The sequence below is a fragment of the Coturnix japonica genome, chromosome 7 (assembly GCF_001577835.2).
Source record: "Coturnix japonica isolate 7356 chromosome 7, Coturnix japonica 2.1, whole genome shotgun sequence".
In the NCBI taxonomy this organism is placed as follows: Eukaryota; Metazoa; Chordata; class Aves; order Galliformes; family Phasianidae; genus Coturnix; species Coturnix japonica.
Window position 1 is genome coordinate 7,259,230 of NC_029522.1, and position 27,627 is coordinate 7,286,856.

A 27,627-nucleotide genomic window follows, 5' to 3' on the forward strand; every position below is an offset into this window, starting at 1 on the left:
TATTCTGATATGTATGCTTTGCAGCGGCACTATTAAGCACTTTTAGACCATGCTGATGAGGAATAACTTACTGTCAAGGGTATTCTTTCCCCCAGTTACATTTAATAAAAGCCCGAGCTACTTGATTTATTACTTTTCAATTACCCTTCTGCCACCAAAAAGCATCCTCCCCCAGAAACACCCACGATGGCTCATTTCTGTTAACGTGCAGTACCTTCAGAAAGTTTTCAAAGAGTGCTCGAAAACCCAGTGTTTAAAAACAAGTTATGTTTAAACTGTTCTCCTATTCCCTTGGTTAAGTGTCCTAAATGTAATTGCCCAAGAGCAAGGCAGTGCAATACGCATTTCATTTCCATTTCTAAGGGTTTACCACAGGGTCACCCACCTTTGCCTCTCAATGAACAACACCGGAGACCCACGGCCATGTCCTCTTCCCCCCTTATCCATCACTTGTGGTCTGGCAGGCCCTGTTACCCACTTAGAAGGCAGGCCTACCATGGGGTTAGCAGCTCATTAAATGCTGCTCCTCAGAGCTAATAAACACGCATTAGCTGAATCCTACATCGCAAGTGACTGGCAAAGCTCAGCCCTCCCTGCTGCATTCCCTGGCTGTCACACAGCACGGTGCATTGCAGTAATTAATGCAAAAACACATGCTAATTCTGTTGATATTTGATATAGAGCAGCATTGCCTCAAAGTGGTTGTCAAAATTATGTTTGCCGATAATCAACTGTTCCTATGCAAGTGGATGCTGCAGCCTCCAGCCGCAGTGTTTATCATATTACAGTGTTACAGGCTCTCAACTCTGAATATTCATAGTCGGAAATTAAACCATATTTTTTGGAAGCTAACAGTAGCTGCTGCTGAGCACCTCTGGGTTTTGGCAGCGCTTTAGTGTGTCTGAGAAATAAAAAGCCACATACACGATCCATTTCTATAACAGTAACTGAAAACCAGCCACCCAGCAGGCCGTGTTTGGGTACCAACACACAACTCTCATGCACACAAACTGTATGTTGGTAGGGTTTAAAAACCAACAAACCAAATGCCTGGGAAACTACCACTGTATCTCAGCGCCTCCTTTTCAGCACTTGGCTTCCTACGCCTAAATAACAAAAACAAAAGAAGAGGATGCTGTTCACTCTGGGGAAGGTTCTAAGGCCTGTATACAAACAGTAAGGTCCGCCTTCCTCCAGATTGTGTTTGTTCAATTCTCTGAAAATATTCAATCGCTGTTTTAAACAAACTGGAAGCAGGATAAATAAGATTTCATCCCCGAAATGTCCGTTTGGGACAGAGTCATCAAGGAAAAGGATGGCACACAGAGCAAAGAGCTGCAGCTCTTCACAGCAGTCAGGAGATCAGAAGAGAAGCACTCCCAGAGGAGAGGTTTTCCTACCTCTCCAGGATATCTGACAGATCAGAGTGTTATCTGAGCAGCTGGGAACTATCCGACACCCTTTAAACAAGCACCATACTTGCACATGCAGTGCAGTTTTGTTTCTTTGGCTCCACGTCAGTCACTAGATGGTAGCAGAAATGGCACAGTAGCAGAAAAACAGAAGACAGCAGGGACTTCGAAAAGCCTGAGAGAAAGCTCATAAAAAGTGTCAAAAGTGCCATTCATTTTACAGACCTCCATCAGTTCACTGACCTCGTATTCTTGCCTTCCAGTGGGTCCTGTAAAGAGCTAAAACGTCATTCTCAGAATCAGCAAAACGGTTACTAAAATGATAAAACAGAAACTTCTCATAAAGCAGACTCTTCAGTAAGTCAGTCCTGCCCCATCTCATTTGTCCCCCAATATAGACATGGTGTTGCCCTACAGACTCACTGTCACAGAGCAACAAGTCTGCACCTTTCACTTGCTATGCAATTTTGACCTTAAAAAGGAGTCCTTTTTGTCACTCCTTTGTTGCTAAGGAATGTACAGTTCCTACCCCCAAACCACAGTTTCTCACAGCAAGCCTTTGGACAAACACATTAATTAAAACATCACCATGATAGGTCTTTTCTGCATGAGATCACAGTTTTGTTTTTAAGAAGGAAGCAAAAACAAGGTGGGTGAAAAGCAGAAGCAGGCTATGGGACGATAAGAGCATTGCTAACTACACTTTTCACCTGCAATACCATGATACTGCTGAAATGCAGGCATGAGGTCCAGCACAAGCAATAGGCATAAGTAACAACAACACGTTTGGGATCTTGGACACAATCCAGCTCCCTCTGTCCCAGAACCACTGATCTGGATGACTTTAGTGGATTATTCGTGCCTTTCAGCTCTTAGTTGCCAAGGCAGCAGACAGAGATTGATTTAATGGAGAATGAATGTAATGCTCTGCAAGTAGCTTAGACTGCATCAATTAATCAATTATCCAAGTACATTGCACTTTAGGATATTCATCATTATTCTAATCTTTAATCAACTGCTTGTTCCTCACACTACTCAGCTCCTGAGCTTCCATCTGTGAGAACAATACTCACTTTGCAAAGGAAAAACCACCTCTTCCACTGGCAGCCATGAAAACAAGCGTGCTGAGCATTCTATAAAGCGACTCATCTTGTAGCTAAGAACTACAGAGGGGGCTGGCACTCGCTGCGGCTTTGCTTCACACAAACCTTAAAAATATTTATTGCAGATGGGCAGGAGAAACTAATCTGAAGGTTTTAGCCTTCACCTTGGCACAGACAGAGCCAACTTCTACAACCTGCATGATTTCCTTAAGTCAGAAGTGCTTTCTAGCTGTGATTTTTTAATTGTTTATTTGCAAAGGGACAAAGTAAGTTTGAAAGCTCTTTGTATCACCACCAAGTCTTCAGCTGTATCACTACATTCTCCCCCTCTTCTCGCTTTGGTGTAGGATACCTCTATTGCCAAATGAACCAGCCCACCCCACCAAGGTCTGAACCCAAGCCTGAGGGACCTCTCCTTTGACATCAGTGCATGTCAGAGCACATTTGTAAATCCTTGCTGTTTGTTACTTCATCCACCTATTCCATAGAACAAGTCACATTACTGAGACCACTCCAAGTCCTATCAGTCTCATCACCCCACAAGAATTTCATATGGTTGTGAACAAAGTTCTCTGAACCACTGTTACCAACAAGGAGCTGCAGAAGGTCCTTCTTAAAGATGAACTCCTCATTAGCATGCAGTGAAAGAGTCCTGGTGACAGAAGACTATGGAGTGTCTTGGGAAGGGAGGAAAGGAGATCCCAGGTTGAAGGTAAAGTGGATCAAAAATTATCCGCAGTAGTGAGAAAAACGTATCTGTTGATAACAAGTCTGGAGCTTGATGTGCATACACACTTCATTATCTAATTTATAATCAAGAGCCTGGATTTATCCTTCAGGGTTGAGAGATGAAAAAGCTTAAAATGGTCAGTGACCACAGAAAGGATTAGCACATTATCATCTTTTTAATCCACAACATTTACTTTTTCAGGATTAAGCGGTGCTAATACAAAAGTGATTAGCGCTCTGTTTTTGCCAAAGTAAGAGGTTGTTTATGAGTCCATTCCCACACATGGCCTGTATAAAATAAATAGTATTGACTGGAACGTGACCAACAACAGAAGGTTTCATCAGCGATTAAACATTCACAGAAATAGATAGGACTTATGCAAGTCCTAATAATTACCTGGACCTCCTAAAAGTAAAGAACCAGTCCTTATATTAAACCAGCCTGCAAGCACACAAAAGGTGGCCTGGAAAGTCCGTTAGCGTTCTTACCCTTACTAGACATATGCTATTTTTAAGAACATGGGATACCCAGCATTCCAGGGTCTCAGTCAACCCTCAGAAAGTCATGACAAAAAAATGCTGAGGCATTAAAAATAATCAATGCTATTTTTTGTACTTGCATTCGACCTTCTGAGAATTCAGGATTCGTGCTTTTCATTTTTAATCCAGGCTTGTGGTGGCTAGAAATGGATATTTTTCCCAACAGAAAGTTGAAATTCTCAGGCCATTACAAAACTTGAGCACCTACGGTGGTAAGAATTGTCCAAAATCAACTTTCTCAAACCACGTAGTTTAAATTGTTTACCCCCTTCTACTGAATAGCCTAAGAATCTGGGAGTCCAGGACTGTGTCCCACCCATTCCAAACCAGACTCGTGTTCCTAGAGGACATACTATTTTAAAACACATTTAGATGGCTAAATCCTAACACTTAGACTTAGCTGGTTCTCTGTTTTTAAATTCGCAGCGCCCTAACTTGGCTTTAGAAAGCTGTACCTGAAATACTGCAACATTAGCAATAAAGCAGAACAATGATGGCAAACTGAGAGGATTGATGGATAAGCCTACTTAGAAAAGTAACAAAACAGAAAACCTCTTACCATCGTTTTCTTCACTCTGAGCAATCATGTCTGTGTGTGCATCTGGAACAGACATGGTTCTTGTTTTGGACTTCAGGCAGAACTGAGTCTCCTGAATCTTCTACACCAACCTACACAGCCTTCAGGAAAGCTCTGGATGTTTCCCTAAGCATCTCTAGTGCTTACCAGAATCAAATTCAACTCCAACACTTTAACAACTTAATGATACCAGCCTTTAAATACCAGAACATTTTAAGTTCTTCAAAGGCAGTAACACTGAGACAACCTTCGCTCTTGCAAATGGCAAGAAGTAAGGCAAACAGCACAGCTTACCCCTACAGATCCTGAACTGCCATAGCTTTTGTCTTGAAACCGATCCTGCGTGGTGTGTGTTCAGAACAACAAGCAGTACATGCCTCACACACACAACCGGACACAACCCTGCACCTGGCATTTTAAAATATGCCCTTCGTGAATTTGCAATTAACACTTGTATTAAATCTCTCCAGCATGTGAATATTTCCTTTTCCCAGAAGATGCTAAAATCCAAGGTGAAGAAATTTAGCTGTGGTGCTGATTACTCCAGCACCTCATTCACCCTGAGGCTGAAAGGACAAAAGACAAGCTTGTGAAAGCTTTCTTTTCTTCCCAGGCTTGAAGCGCAGATCAAATGTGAATTGCTACAGAACTCTGAGGCACATTAGGATTTCATAATGTCTTGTTCTCATTTTAAAAGGTTATGTCTGTACTGCAGTCAGAGTATCTCAAGTAGAAGTTCTGGGTTGGCTTTATACCGCTTAGATCTCTTATCTCTAACAGTGTGATTCTGGTGGTGCGGAGATGACTTTTGGCCTGCAGCCCAAATGTTTACTTAGTATCTATGGAAGCCTTTGCGGCCTGCCTGGGTTTCTTCCCTCCACTGCCAAGAGCAGCTGAGCTGGGTTTAACTCCCTGGCTCCCACAGACCCACGTGCACTTCAGCACTTCCACAGAACAGACAGAATAAAACAACCCTGCAAGTCTCAGGCCACACAAACATGAAGTTTTTCATGTATGAAGGACATCAGCAAACACCCTCCTTCTGCTCACCACCTGCATGGCTGCCATTCTCATCTTTAACCCTGCTAGGGTTTTAAGGATTTTAAGAGCATAAAAACCCCTGGCAAGGATGCAGGTAATGCACTTCCCAATCACACAGCAGAGAGGTGAAAAACATGATAGAAGACGAGTCAATAGCTGCTTGTTATCACGCTCCCTCTGAACTGCAAAAATGTCTTAGGGAGCTGTGAATTACACCCCTATTGTTCTTGCTATATCATTATTTTGAAGTGGTTCATGCCTGTGTTATTTGGTTGCCTGCTTTGTTTGCTTTATCAGTTTGCTAGATGATGTATAATTAAAAAAGCCCTGTTTTACCACCTCACTCACAGATCTCTACAGATAACACAACAAATGTGATAGCAGGAAAGACACAATATAAGCTTCAACTGCTGCAGCTTCCCTCTGAATTTATTGGAGCTTTCCCTTCTGGGATCCGTGTCTCTCATCAGAAATGGGGCTGTGCTACAAAAGCCAGCATTTATCTCCCACTGACACCAGTGAACACAATGGCTTGTTGACAAAGCAGATTCAGACAGCAAGTGAGACTGGGCAACACTCCCCAAACACTCACAGCCCAACAGGAGGTACGTCACATTTGGAGATACACCTGGAGACTGAGCTCACAGATCACAGCTGGACAAGGAGTTGCTGTGTGCAGATACTCCACAAACACTTGCTCCAGTGAACAAGCTCTGCACCACCCTCTTGATGCCACTCTCTCTCATCGCTCTTTGGGCTGCAGCAACCAGCACTGCCAATTGCTCCATCACTTCCTCCAGTGCCCTGGAGTTCTTCATCTCTGACCTCTCTTCAGCTCACGAAACCAAACTTGCTCATACCACCTCTGCTCTCATGACCTCTTAGTCTACCATTGCAACTGGAGCTCCTGCCCAGGCTCTTCTCATATCCTGACAACACCATCTTTCCCTCAAAAACAAAATAAAACCAACCACACTTCACCTTTATTTTTCCTTCCCAATTCCACTTCACTCATCACTCTGACTACGCTTTTTTCTTACCCCCACACTTTGTGCTTCCTTCTTATCACATCAAATAAAAGCAACTTTTGTTCATTCCCAAGACCTTCCAGAGCCAATCATTCTCTCATGCACTATTTATGCCTTCTCCCTCCTTCAATAAGCCCGTCATGCCACCTTTCATCATACACAAGACATTTTCAAACATCTTTTGTTCTTTCTTCTGTACTGTATCTCACACAAAGACGTGGACAGCCGGCAAGTTATCTCATTGACCTCTTTCAAATACTTCTCTCAAGTCTTCTTCGCCTTCATACAGAAGAGAAACTTGGCACCCCTGCTAAAAGTGGGTGTGCTGAGCCAATATTACCCATAAGAAGCTGCAGACTTGCTTCCCCACTGCTCTGAGTCCACTGGTGGCTCCCTGCCTTAGACATTCTGAGCTATTTAGGGCAGAGGCTATTTTTGCCAATCTTTTCCTAAACATTTATAAGCCATGACTAGGAATTTAAGTGCTGCTTATAGATGAAAACGATGAGTGATGACCTCTATGTTTCAGAGAAAAAAATAGCCTATGGATTAACGAAGGCTTACAAACTCATTACTTAGAATACGAACACTGTCCTCAACAAGAAACGTCGGGACAGAAACACTTTTAACAGCTAAGAGAAATATCTATGTTTATCCAAAGAAGTTTCAAGAGGTTGTGCTGTTGTGATTTGATACTATAATATCGCCAAGCTTTAGTAAAATTTGGTAAAACACATTCCTGTGGGCCATCTGGGGAGCAAAGAGAAGAACACATACATCCCCTCACAACAGCGCCACACAAAAACATAAAAAACAACAGTCTAAAAACATAGAGAGATGCACACAACAACACAAAACCTACACACCACATCTAAAAAGACCCAAAAGGAAAAACAGCCCCCACTGCAGGCAAGTGGACAGTTCAGAAAGATGATGGGTTAGATTTTAGTTCCCTTATGCTGGAGCTGTTTTGGTCAGTCTTCAGATGAACTCCTTTGGGCACTTCACATTAGTCCATGGTGGCCAAGACAACATGAACCTCACAGCTTAAGGTTTGGAAGAACTCTGGTACATAAGACAAACAGTCTGATAACATAGCCAAAGCTGAAAGATATTGCATGGCAAGAGAAATAGCCCTTAAGCAAATTGCTGAATTCAGGAGCACAAAGCAAGACTGTATAGAAGTTTACAAGCATTTGTTTCTTTTGCTCTCTCCAAACACAGACAGCAATGCATAGGAGAGCAAAATGATTAAATAAACAATCTTTATCCAATCTCTGCCTTCCAGAAATAAAACGGACACTAAACCATGTCAGCAACCTTAGTACCACTTCAAATTGAAAATATGGACAAGGCTAGTAAGGCACCACAGCACCACAGTCAGCAGGGCAAGAGGCACAATCTTCCCCTTCAGCTGCATCTCATTGCTCCCTAATTTGTCATGTAACTCCTGGTCAAAGCAGTAGCAACAAACAAGAAAGGCCTCTGCCTCACACAAGGCTTACAATGGTTTCACTAAAATCAGTTTTGAAGTCAAGTCAGCTCAGCAGGTATGAAATCCCACGTGAATCCACTTAACTTAGTGCACAGACATCAATTTAGCTCATCTGAGTTGCTGCAGTAGGCAAAATCAATACAAGGCACTTGTAAATGGATATAAAAGTACATTCATGTGGGGTTTGCTTCAATTTAGCCAGTTTTGTTAGGGAGCAATTTTACTTAAACCCAAGTAAGTTTTCTTTGCAGGCTACAGTTAAACCCTAGATTATGACACTAATTACCTGTATCAGAAAACAACTTGCACATCTCTTAGCAGGCTACCCGGTGTCTGCAGCGCATCCCAAATCAGACAGATGTGAAACCTGCCTTCAGAACCTGGTGTCACCAACCTCTCATTGCCGGGCTGCAAAACCACCATCATGTAGTGCTTGCAAGGCACATTAGCACCACCCCCAGCTCATATGCTGAAGAAAAAGCACATGGGCAACCTCCAAGGTGCTGCAAACTAGGCAGCATCCTTCTTGCAAACTGCGCAAGCTCAGAAGTCAGCAGCACCAGAAGACCTTTCCCATGCTGCTCTTGAAAAGACCTCCTACGGATACCAAGAATAGACAGGAATCCGATTTTTGACACAGCTTCGTAAGGCATGGTCAAATAGTGCACTACCTGGTTGCAAGCTGGCACTTACAGGGAGATTAAGCTCCAGCCTGAAAGTCCTCTGCAGCCACAACACTGCCAGTGTGTCACACAGTATGTGACCTCTCCATGTCAGTGCTGGGGAAGGGAGATGGAAGCTTCAACTCCATATGCCCAGCTCCTTCCTCCTCTCTATAAACCCATGGCTGTCCCCTGGCGAGGTTATAAAGGTTATATGAACCTGGCCAGACTCAACTTCATCCCTTCCAACCCTCCTTTTTTCTGAATGAAAGCATTCTCTCCATATTTCTCAGTTTCCCTGAGGACTGACACCATGACATAACGTCTCTATCTGAGATTCATCTCCTTCCAGAAACATCCAAAGAAAAATAAGTTGGAGGACTACTGACACCAGGAAAGAATGTGAAAAAAGAAGAGTTAACACACATGGCTGCTGGAGAAAGCACTTCATGGTCAGGAAAGTCTTCATGTCCCTTCTGATCCACCTGCTGTACTCAGCAAGCCATAACCTAGATGCCCCATCCAAACACTGTGGATGGAAAGTGCCCTGAGTATGGAAGCATGCAGCAGAATGGCGACTTCTCTCTGAAGCAAAGCAGTAAGGTTAGATAGGCCACTGACAAAATGCGATTGCAATTATATGTTTTTTCCTATTTATATCAGAAGTTAAATTAACAGATTAATGTTTACATCCATCCGCTTCTACCAGCCTGAAGGGGAAATGGAGCAGAATGAGGTCAGCAGAGGTCACAGCTCATTCAACACATCAGTACAGTCAAATCTGCTCAGCAGAGCTTTGATTACTTCTCCAAAATTCAAGGCTGGTTTGTGCTAAGACTTTTTTTTTTTTTTAAGAAAGCAAGGAATAAAAGGCTAAAGCCAAGGCCACGTTAAGATATTAATAAATCTCTCAGCTAGCAAAAATATTATCTTTATTTGGGAAGCTGAACACTCCTGAATATTAAATCAAAACCATTCAGCTCTCTACACCCAGAAGTCTCACTCCTGTATGAAACTGGAGCTGGGGTGAGACTTAGTGAGCTCACATGGGGCTAACTGCACAGCCCTTGGGATTAATCCATTCTGTAGTCACAGCCATTAAAACATCCCTCTCAGCTCTTCTTTCCATGTGCACTGAGCAGGATGCTGCCCTTGCAACCTTACCTAACTCATATGTAAGCTGGGTGCTCACTTTTAAGACATCAAGGCTCACTTAAAGATCAGCCTCCAAGCCCAGCCATTACTAAAGCAACCCTACAGCACATACCAGGGCTGGCCTCTGTCAGCACATCAGTGTGACCACCAGAAGCACAGCTACCACAAGCCATAGTTAACTCAGCAGGAGGGAACAAAACCACAGCCATAATATCACCATTTAATAACTCCCACACAACCCTGAAGGAGCAAGGTGGGGGAGTGGGCAGAGGGGGAAGGAGACAAGCCCTGATCCCTCCCAATCCGTTCAATAACAGCAGCTCTTCTACCCCTGAACAGAGGGCCCAGCCCCTCCCTGGCTGCCTGCACCTGTGGCAGCAGGGCTTTGACACCTTCCTGCAGAGCAGCAGAGTCTCCTGCAAAAGGAATAATAACCAGCACTTCTGTCTGTAAAAAGAGCCAGCAGCGAGCTTAGCCTTTTGTGCATGACATTGTATTTAATTATTATTATCATTGTTTGCAACAATGTGCTCGGGATAATGGATTTGTAACCGGCTGAGGCTTGTAAAGAATTTAAGTATCAGGCAAAGAGAATCATTATTATTTCATGGAAATGAAGCACAGTTGTTTTAACTCCAATGGAGGAGAAACCCACAGTCCGTTCCTTCCACTACTGCTTCTAGTAAGAAAAGCAGATTTCAGTAGGAAACAGCCTGGGTAGTCAAGCTGGGGAAATGAAGTCAGCCATGACCCAACACAAAGGATGCCACTACTTCAAATGCCCCTCCTGGATGTTCATTCAGCTATAGCTAAACAAGCAAAACAAACAACAGCAGAACAAACAAGAACCCCATGAGCTCTCTGTTACAGAACGAGAGACATACTGAGAGCTCAGTGTGTCATGCATAGAGAAGAGGGCTGTGCATCCAACATAACTCCAGAAGTGATGACAGCATGCTCCAGGGGCACCCAGCACACCCTAACACTGCTGCGTCGGGATCAATCCAGGCACTGCAGTGAGCAGCTCCAGGTAAGCTCAGCCTCAGCATCCTGCCCACAGCTGCCCATTACCATCCCTGAAGCAGGCTGACTCGGCAGCACTCCATCCAGACCCCAATGACAGAACCAGCTCCCAGAGCTTTTACAGTCTGAACACAATGCTTAGATGACCCATTAAACACAAACCAAAAACCCAACGCAAAACCAATCCACTAACATTATCTCATCTCTCAAGCTAGGCAAAATCATCTTCAACTCCACCCTTTGCTCCATGCTCCCACATCAGGGCTATGCGTGGCTTCAAAGCCACATTATGCAGCAGGGCTATTTCTGATGGACAGAAGCAGAAATCAGCTCCCAAAGGATCTCTAATGTGAGCCTGGTATGAGCACAGCCTCTGAGCAATGGCTGGCATGACAGACTGACACCCTCTGTCCTCTAAGCCTTAAAGAAATGCAAAGTACACATACGAAAGTTCCACCAAGGAGGAAGTGGGGGGAAAATAAAAAAAAAAAAACAAACCACAGAAGGCAGAAGGGCTTCAGAGAAGACAGCCCCTTGAGCAATCCCCAAACATCAAAGAAAAAGGCCTCCAGCGTGTTCTCCTCCTGTGATAGCTTTGCTCCCCCTCCCTGCCTGCAGGCACGTACCTACAGCTCCATGTCCACGTGCATCACCTGCCTCCTGCTCCGAGTACCTGGCACTGTCACTTCAGAGCAGTCATGGTTCCTTCTGTGTGGAAAGAAGCTCTTGCAAAGTGGGTGGAATAGGCTGGGTAGCACCAGAACACTACAGCAGCTCTGTATCAGTCACGCTCCTGTGCGGCCTGCCTGCTCCTTCATCCCCAGCTATTGCTTTGGAGAGTGCTTTTGCTTTGCCATTAGACTGCGGTATTTGGGTGTTACCCACTTTGTCACCTCTGTTTGCACAGTGCTTTCCCTTCCTCTGTAGGTCCATGTATCTATTTTTGGGTTCCCCTCAAGGTTACCTTTCCTGCCTGGACAGCTCTGCATTTCTCTCAGCAGTGCGAGCAAACTGCTAGATAAACTTCCTACAACCATCACTCACTTGAGCTTCTAAAGCCACTGGACTGCTGTGAAACCACCCACATTCAAACTTCCCATAGTGGTTTTGACATGAGCAGTCCCAGAGTTGACCAGGCTGCGATTTGTGGCACCACAAGGACTGTGTTTGATGTGCAAGGGAGGAGCAAGCAGCCTGGGATGGAGCTGGGCAAACAGCAGGTGGGAGGACTTAACCTCCTTCAGCCTGAAGATAGTGAAGCTTAAGAAGGGACCTCACACCCTTGGCTTTGGTTTTAAAGTGAGATCTGCAGGCCTGTGCTGCCTGGTAGACACATGCTGCAATGCCACTGATGTGCCTGTGCTTAAAAACATTTATCTGACACCTGCTGCCCAGAGTTTCATACCCATTTTGAGCTCCACTGCCACACCAGTGCTTACACCTCACATCCTCACGGGGCTGACAGAGCCTGCTGCCTATGGCAGCTGAACCCATCCCTCTGCTAGGGAGAGCTGATGGGTTACATTCACCACGTAACACAAGACTAATTATTTTACAAAAGCTCCCAATTCCTTATAAGCTGTTGCCTGTCAGAAGAAAATAAGAAAATCAATGAAATCAGAAGACTGTAGAGAAAAAAAAAAAGAAGAAAAACCCACACTGAAATCAGCACCTCTTCCATTCACCTGAACTGAAGAAGATACACTACTGGAGTAACAAGGATTTGCAATCCTAAAACAGCCAGTCCCAGCCAGCACAGACACAGCCCCTTCCTGTCCCAAGCAGGAGCAGGGATGTATCTCTCAGCAGTGCTGTCACTACAAGCAGTACAATTTCTTCCCCAGTGTAACGCTGACAGCATTTTACTGAGGTTATAGAGCAGCTCAGCACAGATCCCTCTGCCAAACTCAAACATGTTGCAGTGCCACCCATTCCTGACCCGTGTGATTGAAATGGAGGGATTACTCTGCTCAGATGTTTAACACTCTGCAAAGCATGTGGCCAGAGAAAACCCCGTGCTGCTGGAGCTCGTGAGTTGCTGAAGTCAGGTAAAGCTACAGCTTTGTTAAGTGGTTTCAGCATTACTGGATTTATCTTGATTACCCATATATCTAAAAAGCTAAAGGGTGTTTCAAGCATCTGAAACTTGGAGAATTTCTTTCCTTGTAATTGAATAACGTACTGAAAAAGAAAACTACTGCAGAGAGGTAAGAAGGAAAAACTTGCCAAGTAAAAGAGAGCAAATGACATCATTATTTTACATGGCATTTTCAAGTGACAACAGCAGCACACCTGGGTGTATTGTGGAAAACAGTATGGGCCAATTTGAATTTCAGTTTATTACAAAGACAGAACACTAAGGCCAAGGGTTGGGCCTGGCTCCTCCTCCCTGTGGTTCCAAGCTCTGCTTTGGTCACAGGATAAGCTGGTTGAGGAGACCTCCTGGCTCTGAAGTACTGGAGGCTCATGTGGAACATTCTGCAAATGGCTTCTGACAAACTGGTTCAGCCCATTTGCAATACACAAAATGCATTGCATAGTTTGTGTGGAAATACTGGTAGGAGAGGGAGCAGCAAACGATTTCCAGAGACCAAATGCAGGAGTTCAAGATATGCTGAATCTTTTGCATAGCCAATCAGAAAACATTCACCTATAAATCATTAGTATGAGCTTCTTCTATGTCCTTTTGCCATAATCATTCCAAACAAGGTTGAACACTTACAACTCTACAGACAGAACTAAAAAGACAAAGGTGCTTTCAAATAAAGAAAGCTGAGCATAAATGGGTGATCTGCAGGTCGCAAAAATATCAGACATTAGTCGCAGCATTTAGCATGACAAAAGCATACATGAATCCTTCGGAGGCTGTAAAATCCCAGCCTCAGTGCAATTAAAGCCCAACCATTGTTACTGAACATAATCAATGCGTGAGTATACATCTCTTGGGGGTGAGGACCAGTCTTCACTTCTGGCCATGCACAATACACCTCCTGGCCTTGCTATACCACCTGTAACCCATTTCCCGCTGGCTCCAGAGACTGTGCCACAACACAGAGGAGCTTCCCTTCCTGAAGCAAGACCAGCCGTGCTCATGATGTCCCTCCTTTTTCTCCCAACCGGCTGGTCAGCGGTGCTGTGCTGGGATACCAATGCAATCTGGCAATCCCGAACTTACAGGGAAGGAGTGTTCCTGGACAGACACCGAGTGCTGTGCCTGCTTCTGCCAGGCACTACATTCTAACTCCCGCAGCAGCCCTGATAGCAGAGGGTACCAAAGGGATTTTTAAACAAATTCCTCATTTCTCCACGTATCCTAGCAACCCCTCTTCCGAGGTTAGAGATGCGATGCCTTGCCCACCTGTTGTATGGGAAGCCTGAGGCAAACTACATATTGCTTTCTTCCCAGCTCACCCAATAGTAGAAAGCCACAGAGACCAAGGGATGCATCGCAACCTGCACACCACAGGTATCAGCATCTCAGCAGCGACTCAGAACATGCAACATGTGTGTGGACCAAGGAAAGGCAGCAGAAAGGGAACGGTCCTAGTCTCTGTTACAGGAATGCTGGTGTACTATCACAGCACTGAACGAGCTCAGCCCACTTACAGCATTCATTTCCTGTGCACAATGAAGTTGTTCCCTGCCCTGGGATTTCCCTGCTGGTCAAACGAGGCGCCCTTCCTTAGGTCATCACTGACAGAATCCTTTGGGTTACAGTATTTGTCTGTCAGTCAAACATCAGTAATTTTAATTCAGCATTTATCTCCATTTATGCAAAGCGGGAAGAGAAGAAATAACAGATTCTGCTGATTTTGTGTTCTCAAACCTAATCACTGCTAACTCTGCTTTATTCTCACGTATTTAAGAAATTCTAGAGTTGCATGGACACATGCAGAGGAAACTCTATTACCAAGGCCACTAGGGGAGATTAGCTGATCCCAGCTTATTCAAGGATACGGCATTTGCCGTAGATCTCTGTTACTCATCTTCACTCAGAGGAAAATATGGGATACTTCATAAATGGTTCTGGCTTGTGAGTTATCCCTCTTTCCCAGCTCATGAAGATAAATGCCATAATGAAATGCAGCCATCAGGTATTCTCTATATTTGGAGTACTCAAAGTGTGAACAATGATTATGCCCTTTCATTGCATAAGTTAAGGTTGACTGCCTAGCTACATGGGAGAGACAGGAATGATTTGCACTAGCTCATATGAAGTAAATGGAAAAAGGTGGCATTCCCTCTCCCTCAGCATTTGTTATTCTGCTAATCTCAGGCTGAATAATACATTCAGTGTGTCAAACCTGCACTTTATTTTAACGCTGCTTGGCAGCTGAATCTGCAAGCTGAGATGAGTCCAGCTGAGGTGGCAGCAGCCACTTAGTTGGTTCAATGTCTGTTTTTGACACTTTTGTGGAATCACTGACTATGTGTTTATAACAAGTAAGAAATAGATTTTTACAGGCAAAGCTTTCTGGAAGTGCCACATGAATTTTGAGGCCCACTCCTGACCTGCGTTACACTACCACAACTCCCTCTCAAGCTGACAGACATCATGAGTGAGAACAGGATTGTGTTTTCCCTGTCAGATCAAACACACTGCCATCACAGTTATCTTTTTTTTTATAGCTTAAGGGGGAAAAAAATAAAAATAAAAAATAAAAAATCAAGCATTTAAACTTAAAGAAGAAATGTAAGCATGTCAGAAATACCTGACAATAAAAACACAGCTGTTAACAACACACTAAAAATAATGCTATGGTACGTCACAGGGGAATGAAATCCTGCCTTTGGTTAAGACCTGAGGTGATCAGCAGGTGAGAACAGCCTCTGCACTTTATCATTTCATGTTAATGCCTTTAAATCTGTAGTGGACTAGAAGCTGTATGGATGCAAGCTGGCGGGAACTGCTTCATCTTAAATACAATACAAATCACTGGTTGTTTCTAATGTAAACATGGAGCCGTTGGTAGACATGGGGAAGACCCAGACACAGCTCATCTATTGCAGCCTGGTGTCATTATGACTGCTGCAAACACTGCTTGTTTTTATGCAGCTATTAAAGCTAAGGATGCTTTAGGAAAATGAATGAAGTAGTAGTACGCTTCAGGAAAAGTATTTGCATCAAGAAGCAGGTTGTGGGTTAAAACAGTCAGGTGCATCTTAACCAGTACAGAAAATGGTCGAAGAACAGCTGCTGGAGGGACTCATGAGGCCCTGGCACGTGCTATTTAGAAAATACTAAGAGCATTTTTAAGCACATACTGGCTCATACTCAGCACCCAGAAGCTATTTGAAGCATCCATTGGAGACAAGCTCATGTTATTAGGCACTTCCAAGAGACAATACATTTTGAGCCAAATAATCTCAAAGGACTTTCTAAACACCTACATTAGATGAAGTGGTTGTGATGATCGCATGTTAGGAAAGATTCAAAGACTGAGCTAAGGCAGACTTTCTCACAACACTTGAGAAAAACTAGGTATTCAGTGGACAGTCTTGGTGCTGTGCCTATCAGTAAAAAACAGCATCGAGAGAAAGCCTCAGGAGCCAGGCACAGGGCAGCTGGTTCAAGAACAGAATCTTAAGCCAAGGCCTACAAGATAAGTTTACTCACGTTACCAAGCAGCAAAGCAATGGATAAATAATCACTGAAAACACAATTCTTACTTCCCGGCAGAACAACAGCCTCCAACCCAAAAGGAAAGGGTTACCACCCATCTCTGGCCTTGGCCTTTCTGCCTCAGTTTTATCTGGACTAAAGTATTTTACAAAGCATTTTGAGACCCACAGACAATAAAGGGAATATGAAGTAGAAAATTCTACTTGTGCATGATGCTATAGCTCTGTGTTATGCAAAGCATAGATAGCCATAATGAACACCCTAAATCAGAAGGATGGGAAAAAACAGGAAACAGAATAGGTGAAAAATGGATTATGAGAGTAACAGAGGGAAGAGTAGTAGGAGCGGCATGGTTTTAGAGACCTTGGGAAGCACTCTGGTATCAGCTTGATGGCCTCAGTAAAGAAAAGTGTTACAAGTCTGATTGGGAGGAAGAACTTGCTCTGAAAGCCTGCCAAAATTGTGTTTTACTCCATCAAACAGCTGAAGACTCCTTTACCTTCCTGTTTTTTAAAGCATCACCATACAACTAAGAGACATGAACAGGGAACTGCAGGCACTTGTGTGCCAGTGCCTACAAGGACGCAAAAAAAAGTGAAGAGAGAAGGGTGCCAAAAGGTAGTTCACCAAGTTCCCATCTCTCTCTACACCCAGCTCAGGTCAGTAATTTGCTCTCAACATTTAGAGACTTGCAGAAATAAGGCCATTTCACAAACACCAAAACTCTCATCGCAGCAAACGTTCTCCCTTTATGAGGAACCCAATATAAATAAATTCACTTCTACTGAATTCCCTAAAAGCATTGCCTGCACTTGATTAAGTTCCAGTCCAAGATACACAATACAATTTAGCGAACTTTTAAGCTCCCAAACCATTCGCTACAGACCCTGAGTTGGGAAAAAGAAATACTGACATACTCCACATCATTATCGAACCATGAATCTATAGCTGAATACAAAACCATGGCAAGTAAGTGACTACATTTACAAGCTTCACTCACCTGTCAAGTTCCTCAAGCCAAGTTCCCTGAGACCAAAATTACCATCCTTTCTGTAGTTGAGAAAAATTGCCAGAGCATATCGGTCTTCATACAGCTTGGTCCCACGAACGATGCGCAGGTTCTCCAGTGGCAGGTATTCAAACTGATTCAAAGCCACTAACACGTAGCCTGTGACTTCTCTGATAGACTGAAAGACAAAAAGGAAACAAATAAATTAAGAACGGACCATTTACAATTGTTCTGAACTTTTCAGATCAGATGCTTTAGCGTGAGATACCAGTACTACACTCAAATACATTAAAGCTTCAACTTCTTGAATTTAACCCCATTTCTGTTTCAATGTAATTGAGTTACTAGAGATGCTACCAAGTACCTCTCTAGTACAGGGTGAGACTGAAGGTCACAACACATGGTAAGAGAGAGAACACTGGAAGAGCTCCCCCTCAAGCAGGACTGAATGACAGAAATGGAGAGCATGTTTGGAAGAGAAAATGCAAAGCCCCTAAGCAATATAATCACCTTATACTTCTAAATAAATGACATTATCGTTGAGTATTTGCACAGATTCAACTTCAAGTTTCATTCTGAAGTGCTTGAACCACACATACTCCAGATATTAAGCAAAAGTGGCATCAAAACTATTACTGAAATGATTGCTGGTTCTCCAAGTTGGCTGAAAACTGTTTGTTTCAGATGAGCTATGCAACAACTCTCCTGCTCATACCTGGGAATAGGTTGGCTGGGTTGAAAAGGAACAAACAAACCCCCAAGCCAAACAAACCAGGAATACTTCTTTAATATCTAAAAGTTTAACAATACTTATTTGATAGGTGCCATCTCAGCACTCAATAGAGCCTTACTGCAGGAGAGGAGACAGGCTGAAGAATGCTCCTGGGCACAGCTGCTCCCAGCTCTGTGCTAGAAAGGTTTCCTGAAATACAGTTTTCAAATCTCACCTAATTCTATAACTGCATCAGCCTGTAATCACTGCATATGCGTACATTTATGTGAGCATGTATATTTAATGGGCAGAAATTCACAACTACCTGTCTGCTTAAGTGGATACAGGCACTTTTTTTCTTCCCTTTGGCAAAGTCAATACCTTAAACAATACATTGTAAGAAAAATTCTGCTTAAAATAGCATGCCCAAACTACAATCAACATGACAGGAACTCCAATCAATGCCATAATAAAAAAAAACCAAACAAACACACAGGCAAACAATAGGAGGCATTGAATTAAATGTATCACGCACCTATCATAGGTAAGGAAAGACAAAACAGATTTGCAGCACAAAGGACAGGCTTTTCTTGTGCTGCATCAGCACCGTTGCCATGATTTCACTTGTAAGTGTGCAAGAACCTTTTAATTATGTTTACAGGAGTTCATAAGTTTATCGCCAAGTGCGGCAGTATATATAACGAAAGATATATTTACAACATGGCAGTAGCTGTCCTTCTGAAGTCTGATGTCTCTACAGCTGAAGCTGCTAAAAAATCTCTGGAGCTATTTCAAGAGTCACTTGGCATCTAAGCAGAGCACAGTGTCATTACAGGACTTTGATGAGAACCCAGTGACTTCAGTTAAGTTGAGATGCACGGTTCAGTAGCTCAATATTAAATGCAGAGCTGCATTATACCCTGGGACGCTGATTCCATTATAATCAGAGGCTTTCCAGCACTTTCATGATAGCTCTTTGCTTTTAGACATTTCAGCTTTGTCAGTTTGGTCAGGAATTTCTTTTTCATTGTACGCTGAAATTTCCTTAAGCTGGCTGCTCCGGATTCTCATTGGTAAAATGAAAATGTTGAAATCATATCTCATAATGAGAATTTCCCCACTCATGTTCTGAGGATACTATTACCAATCTAATTAATTTAAATGGACGCTTTAAACTTGGAATGTAGTCAAAAAAACATTAAAAGCAGTTCTTAAACTACATGTGACCAAGTCCTCCCTGCCACTTTTTGTCACTTACAGCTACATTTTCTGTTTTTAGGGTACACCTTATTTCTTTCTTTAAAGCAAGCACACCCAAGATGGCGATAATTCAGCATGGCACTGCTAACACATGCACTACACACACACAACTTTATTTCTAAAGTTTAAAAGAAAAAAAAGAAGGGAAAAAAAAGAGATAATAAAGGATGAAGCTTTGTTGATACCAGCAGCCTGACAAGCCCTACACTTTGTTTATTTGGTTTAACCAACTGCAATGACAAACTATGGCAAGTACCAGACATGAGCCAGAGGATTCTTTCCAGCCCCATATATCACCTTTCTTTCTACAGCAAGCACTGGCTCCCACGCAGATTCTCATATCTCCATGCCAGGAAGGACCATGCAACCCTACCACCAGCCCTGCAACTCATGCTGAGCTTAGGTGTGATTTGAACTGCCTATCCTTTACAAACAAGGCTAAACACCATGCTGGACAGCTATGCTAATGCTCTCTCTCACCTGGTTAAAATTCAAGTGTCCAACAAAAGAGTTTCAACGGTTCCTCTCACAACAATGAAGGCAGGAAAGCCTGTGTGTCCTGAAGCACCTCACACCTTGCAGCAGCCCAGCAATCTCCACCATGTGGTGGCCCCCACGCCTCACGATCTGCCCTAAAATGGCGGCCGCTATGCCCAAATGGCAGGTGTCGGATATCAGGAATTACCACAAAATGGCGGACGCTGCCCCTCAGGCACTGCCTCAAAGTGGTGCGAGCAGTTCATCACAATTTACCTTACTGTGGTTGATGTAGCACCTTAAGGGCTTTCACGTGAAACCACCACAAGATAGCAGAAGCTGGGCCTCACAGTCTACACCAACTGACTGCTCAGGGGACAGAAGCAAAACAGCTTTTTGGTGTGAGCACTAGGTGTTACCATCTAGAATCTGGGTCCTTTCATCAGGGACAGTGTGGCTCTATTCAAGTTGAATAGATGTTCCTCTGGCACATTGTGTTTCATTTCTCAGCATTATATATGCACAAGGTGAGCAGAGAAACCAGTCCCCAAAACGGAATGCACAGGGTTCTTTTCTGAGGTTCCTTTCCTGATGATCTACACAAAGGAAGTCCAGACAACCTGCTCCCTTGCAAGGTAAAACACAAGAACATTCATTACAATTAATACTGGTTGAGCGCAGGCAAAGCATTTTAAGCTCCCAACAGCCATTGTTATCCTGCCAGCAGCGAGTAAAAGATGTGATTGTTACCTGCAATCTTAAATTGCCCTCTGGTTCAGTCAAAAAAACCTGAGTGAAACACAACAAAACAACAGTGAAAACTTTGTTGTTCTGCCCAGAAATGCAGCTCAGTGCCTGACAGAGGAACCTGGGGCTGTTCATAAGCACTGCCATGTCCCGTTAAGATCTATCAAGGAGGCTTTGTAGGCTTTTCCACCAAAAGAAATAGAAAGGGCAGAGAACTGTAAATGAGATACACGCTGGGAAGAAGCCAAGGGCCCACTTTTAACGCCATCTGTTGCAACTTCAGTGAGCTCTGTTTTGAAGGAATATCCATTTCAGGACACACCGGCAAGGCTCCTCACGCTTCAGCTGCTAGCAGACAACAGACATCTGCTGAGCCAGGTCCAAGGAGCTCCAGCAACCCTGCACCATTTTGTTACATGAAATCCCAAAAAAGTCTGATTTCCAAGTGACACAAAGGGGAAAGTATTTCCTAAGTACGTAATCCTTTTTCCCCCCCTCATGTCAGTTAAGGTCAGTGTGTCACAGTGAAGTCAGGAACTCGACTACTAGGAATAGTTAGCACCGTGTCATCTGTTCCAGAAGCTTTCCACATCTCAAGTTAACCTGAAAAGCACGTTTCACATTTTCTTTTTCCATCAGTTAAAAGCTAAGCATTTGTATCTGTTAGAGCAAAACCAAACTGGATAAAGTTGTTTCCTGTTTTTATTACAATAAACACCAATGGTGCCCTTAAGGGGAACACTGGTGAAACTTTAGACAAGTTCTCAGGGCAGTTGTAATATTTACCTTTATGAAAGGCAGCCAAGCATGCTACTGAGTGTGCTGATCATCTAAAATGCCATCAGTTCATTTCCATGATGTTTTGCATACATTTTCACTGATGCAACACACTACGTCTTCCACTGTGACAGTTAAAAAATTAACATTTGCTAAATTACCACAAAGTGGTCTCCAAGCAGCTACTGCATTTACGGTGCTAATTCTAAGGGAAACAATAATATCCATACTGTAGCCATGTGGAAATCGTCAGCCTGATGCACTTTATGGAGCTCAATTAGCTGCTGCATGCATAGCTCATTGATGATTATGAATTCTTAATGGTAAGATAAACTGAGATTTTCAAGAGTTCAGGAGACGTGTTGCACTGGATTCCGGCATGTGGCTGCTGCAAGCTTCTTTTAAAGCCCCATTCGCAACCACAATAAATATTTAGCACATACTGATGATTCTCATGTCTGAAAAGGATGCTTCACTTCAAGGCAATGTCAAAACTGACACAGAGCACACATGTCCGGAATGCTGTTCCAGAACAAGCTCCTGTCTCCTTCCACACTGAGTATTCTTCAATTACGTCAGCGTTCATGAAATCGTGATGTTAAGCTCCTCTGAGCACCACCGGTTTTTCAGATATGAGGTGCAAGCTTCAATGAAAATCCCTCCAGTTTGAGCACATTGATGAATATCAGAACACGGATTGTGAAAAATAGTTTTCTGGTGCCTGATCTGGAAGCAAGTAGTGTATCATAACCAGAGCTGCCTTGGCAGCTACAGAGAATTTGTTGTCCAAAACACGGAACTTGTTTAGACTCAGATTTGTTACCAAAAAAAAAAAACAAAAAAAAAAAACAAACAAAAAAAAAACAACTTTTGGCAGTTTTTTAGTTTGCTTTAAGCTGTATTGAAGGATGTGACCGGTTGTAATTTTGTGAACACCTGTAGCTGAGGAGCCTTGTGCCATGACTGCAGAACTGAGCTGTGACTGAACGCTTAAGACAACCAGTAGCAACATTACTCTTGACCTCACAGACATCTTGACTTCTTAGCTAATATGCATTGAAAATGACCAGTAATATCTTCAGCAACAGATCAATGGAGTGAATGTCACAACAGCTTCCCTGAAATTTAAAGTGGCATTCAGTGAGAAACATATTCTGTTATGTCATCAGAAATTTGCAAGTGAAGGTTTTCCCACAACTTAGAGAAACCGTCTTCGGAGCAGTTGAACCAAAGGTATGTTTTTGGAATGGCTGGTTTTTACATTGTGTTATTCCAGGAGGGGGCCTTGTCCTACGGGAAGACTAGAGAATTAACTGTGTAGCTGTTCATTTACCTGCTGCATACCTGAAGCAAGTGAGGCAAGCTCTGAGCTACTTAAAAGCATAGGACACAGAAACTGATCAGGCTTACATCAATATCTGAGAGTCCCCTTATACTTCCTGCCTAAAACACGATTTCTCTGCTAGGGTACTTGCTAAGGGAGGGTGTAACTTTCAGGTACACAGGCTGCCTGAGCACAAGCACTGAATCCTAAACTGGCTAAACTGAGCTATATTATGATGGAGACAAAGCTTTCACTCTGTAACAACCCAATCTCCAGGACAAACTGCCCTGAGGAAAGGTATGGATGACTATGTATAGAGCGAGTCAGTAAGGATTTTGACATTATAACTGCAATACCTGATTGGCCTTCAACATATTTGCAAAGTGGTTTCCAGGAGAGCTTATTGCATCATCTCCCAAGGGAAAATTTAGTCATAAATTAGATCAGAAAGATTAAAGTCAAAGCATTATGCTGTTAGAGAATGCTTCACCATTTGGGCTGTTTAGCAGTAGCTACATTTTGCAGAAACTCAAAGCATATCAGCTTACAGCTGCCCACTCACAGAATTTCCAATTGGAGAGATTAATGCCTTTTGCTTTCTCTGCATTTAGGAGCTTCCATCAAGTAAATCTCGCTTTCCAGGTGACATAAAAGTGCACAAACTACCACCTCATAAACAAAATAATGCCAGCAGTCTGGAAGGGTTTTAGGAAAGTAATAACCATGGGAAAACACATTGCCTTTTATCAACTTGCCTCAGATAGCCAGAGCCTGTGAGAAGTGCTCAATGGTCTCGGGACACTTTCGCTGGGGAAAGATGAAGTGATGGCTGGCTTACTAAATGATGGCTGAAGCTGCTTTAGCATCCTGGGAAGTCAGCATCTGAATTAGCGCTGGTCTTTCCTGCAGTTAGCCATTGGAGCAGAGGTATTTTCCTAATAACAAAAGGGGCCTTGACCCCAGTTGTAAGTTCCACTGTACAACGCTTCATGGCTGTTACATGTCTGCACTGCTACAGGCATCCTGAGATGACTGTGTGTTGAACCAAGCCAACATAGTTATTTTAGCACAAGATACCATCTACGACATGAAAAAAGAGTGTTTGGTTCCTTGTTCTTAACTATTTGTGATGCTGTTAATCACTGTCAGATTTCTGTTTGTGTCTAAGCTGACCTACCTGTTGGGAGGTTGATTATTTGGTACTCCAGATAAGGAAACAGGTGTGAGAACATCAGGGAGCCCATCCAACTGGCATGCACAAGCTTCCTTCAAGGGAAGGAGAGGGAAAGCAAAAGAGGAAGAAGAGAAGGAGGATGAACGGTGCTCACAAAGCCTTTTCCAGCTCAGAAGCCCTCCTGGCTTCCCTAGCTTAAATGCTGCCTGAGACATCAAACAGATGAAATTTTACACAGGGAACAAAAAGGTGAAAAAGGATGCCCTTCCCATGACAGCACTGAAAGGTCAAGTGTCTGATCAGAAGTCAAGTGGAAGATTACACCCAACAAATGATGTGCAGGCTGAGCAAGGTGTCCAGAATGACACAGCACTTCGAGGAAGCTGCCTGTGGAGATACAAGAATTGTTTTACGTGCACTTAACACTAAAAAGAGGTTTCACGTATTCACCTGATAGATGATGAGTGACGGGCTTTATGCATCAGACATTGAGATTTCCTCATATGGAGCCAGGTTGTTTGCTATGAATTATTGTCGAGTCTACGGTTAGCCTGATAAAGTGAATACGTTTATTAAAATTTCTCCACCGTATACCATGGAAGCAACAGGAGAGATGCCATCAATTAACCATCCCAAAGATCTGGTACAGAGCTTATCAACAGGACTACTACACCTTCCCATTCAAAATGCAGGCAGAGGTGCCAGGCCACTCCTGACGCTTAAGGCTGCTTTGATCTATCATTGCAAGAAAGAACTGCATGTAGAGAAAATGAGGCAACCATGTCAAAATCCAGCTAAACAACCTCAGTCTGAGCTTTTGGGCTGTTGGGTTTCTTTGTTTTTTCAAGAAACAAATTGCTGGTTGTTTGAAAAAGCAGTTTGGTTTTTTTTCTTGGAGAGCTTTGCATTTCTTTACCAAGAAAATCCTTCCTTTAAAAAAAAAGAAACAAAAAATCCTTCCCACTTGTTTCATTTGTGCAACAAACACTCTTCAATGAGTATTTTAAATGCATTTCCTGGGAAGAAACAACTTTATTGGCACTGTAGGACATTTTTGCACACATAAATTAGCAGATATTGGTACTGCTACTGTTTGTTTCTCTCTGTTGAAGAGGAGAATCTTCATTCAAATATTGGATTTTAGCAAATCTGTTCCTAGCTGAGCATATACAAATACAGAGTCTGAGCTCAACATCACACCTTCCAATGGAAACTGTTTCAGACACTGTGATTCTCTGATCTTCAAGAATAGAAACCCTGGAGAGAGCCATTAATCGCTGGCTTTTGATTAGGTTTATTTCCATTAAGATAAAAAGTGAAGAGGCTTCTTGTTTTTAACGACTCGGTTTCCTTTTGTTTATCTAGAAGCTGGAGAATAGCTCTGTTATTCAGGCAATAATAGATAGCTGAAGTCTCTTTCAAGCACAGACCCCTAATTTATATGATACAAGGAATTAGTAAACGCACCTGCATTTAAATTCTCAAGGATTCTTCAGGAAGGACGTGTAAACTTCAGATACTGAGATTATGATGGGTGACAACAAACCAGAAAAACAGCCTCTAATCTGCAATGACTGAACTAACTATACAGATAAGGTTTTTCTCTGCGCTAATTTCACTGCTTCTCTTCCAGGTGGGCACATTAAAAGCTTCTCCCACTAGACAGCTGGTTCCAGAATGAGACAAGATGTGCAGCCTTACAGGAGATGGGTGCAACTGCGTCCAAGATTTTTAATAACCAGATAATTTGTCACCACAAATATACCATCACTCATACCAAAACAAGGAAGAAACTGCAGTTACATCAACGTTCTCAAACAGCATTTTTTGTTTAAATTACAGGTAAGTTTATGAGAATGGAAGAGGCTGGAAAAATTCTACGTAAAACAATTTCTCTCTCTTCTAGGAAAAAGGCCAGAAAACGCTTTTACCTCTTGAAAGGAAAACTCTAAGCATTGTAAAGGAGAACATTCTGGAATAAAAGGTTATTTTATAAATGGTGAAGAACAGGGCAAAAAATCAGAGAGGGAAGGGGAACTGCGCGTGGTCAGGAGCATAGAAGGACAGAATACATTGTTGGTAACAATAAGATTCATGTAACCATAATTCTGGCATTATCTAATTTCTGAGTGCCCAAGTTTATAGCCTTACTGCTTTATTATTCTATTTTTTTTTTTTTTTTTTTTTTTTTTGTGGAGTATGGCAGGAAAATTGTACCACTCAACTTAAGATACAATTTCTTTCAATACTTATCACCAGCAAATGATTGGACAAGCAATCTTTTGCAAACGGCTTAATTAGAGGAAACCTCTGTATTTAATAACGTTCCTTAATGTACTGAATCACACACAATAGCTTGTTGAAGGAGGAAAAACAGAGGGGTTATTCTCATAGCTAAGGCTCAGTCATTAAAGTCATCACAGAAACAATGTTATTAAACTACAACTGAATAATCTCCAAGGAGTTCCCAGCTGATTGACAACGATAAAACAATGCAGCAGCTAAAAAGGGACCTTCTCTCTTCACCTGCCTTTTATTAATACTCTTATTACCTCTCCCTCAAAGACAGAGATGTTGTTGTACCTAATATTAAATACAGTTTCTCAGTCTCTACATCAAGGGCGGCCTCCCCTGCAGCCCTCAGCTGGGACGTGTCCTTTGGCAGGAGTCGTCCACTCACCACCCACTCATAACCCTGAGATGCTGAACATCCCAGTGAGTCTGACCATAATCCCACCCCCCCAAAAAAGCGCCACAAAACCAGTTCAGTCTGGGCTGAGCGGGCTGATTTTGGCCATTACTGACCCCAAGTCCTTCACCCTGCAGAGCACAGACAGTATCTTCCCCAGAAAGAAAACTTGAGGGGTTGAGTGGTCATTCAGGCTTGAGCACAGCAGGGGAAACTACGGCAGAAGGCCAGAAGTGGTATTTCATGTCTGTTAATTACTTTACATCCTCTGTAATACATAGGAAGTTTCAGCTGTTCTGAGTTAGGACCATCAAAAGTCGGATTATCATGAAGTCATTACAGGTGATGCTGCTTTCACTTTGCATGTAACCTAAGTACATGCCATACCGCCAAGAGGAAAATGAATGATTTAGGTACTCCTAACAAATGGTATTACCACTTTAATTGCATTAGTATTGGTTTCATTCCAAAAAGTGCCTTAGGACTTTGCAGAATTAAATTTTGTTACTCTGGAGTTTTAAGAAAATTCAGAGCAACATACACATGTGTGTGTGTATATATATATATATATATATATGCAGCTTTTGCGTGCACTCAGACTTATGTATTTTATGTGTCTTTTTAATAAGCATGTGTGTGTTTGCATTCCTGCAGGGTTTCTTATCGTCACATTTGTGTGTGTCTAAAAATGCAGCCCTTTGATAGTTTCCTCACTGAACTGCACCCTGCAGTGAGACGAGAAAAATCCTGGATAAAATGACAGTTTTCTCTCAGTCAAGCAAACCCAGCTCTCATTCTCACAGCACCCAGCCTGACGTGAAGGCTTGATAGACAGGTATAATGCCAGGTTAAAGTTGCAGGCATTTCTAGTTCTAAAGGACTTCATTTTTTCCTTTTTATCCAATCCTCATCTACTTGTAGCTGCCAGCTGGAAAATCAAGAGCGTGGTAGGTCAGACTGGTTTACTGCTGGTGATGCAATGAGAGCAAATATCCAGTACACCTAGCGCCAGCCCTCAGCATCCATACATGCTGCTTCTTGCATTACCCTAAGTTTCCACAAGTTGCAGC

General features: G+C 42.9%; 1 protein-coding gene across 8 annotated transcripts in view; it reads right to left on the reverse strand.

The window, feature by feature from the left end:
* The window catches only part of ERBB4 (erb-b2 receptor tyrosine kinase 4), a 484,578-nt gene that overhangs the window by 229,378 nt on the left and 227,573 nt on the right, over nucleotides 1-27,627 (reverse strand). For all 8 annotated transcript variants that reach the window (XM_015867995.2, XM_015867997.2, XM_032445688.1 and 5 more), the window contains exon 3: nucleotides 17,389-17,575. In XM_015867995.2, coding sequence (XP_015723481.1) covers nucleotides 17,389-17,575 — 187 coding nt within the window. The remainder of the gene's footprint in view (nucleotides 1-17,388; nucleotides 17,576-27,627) is intronic.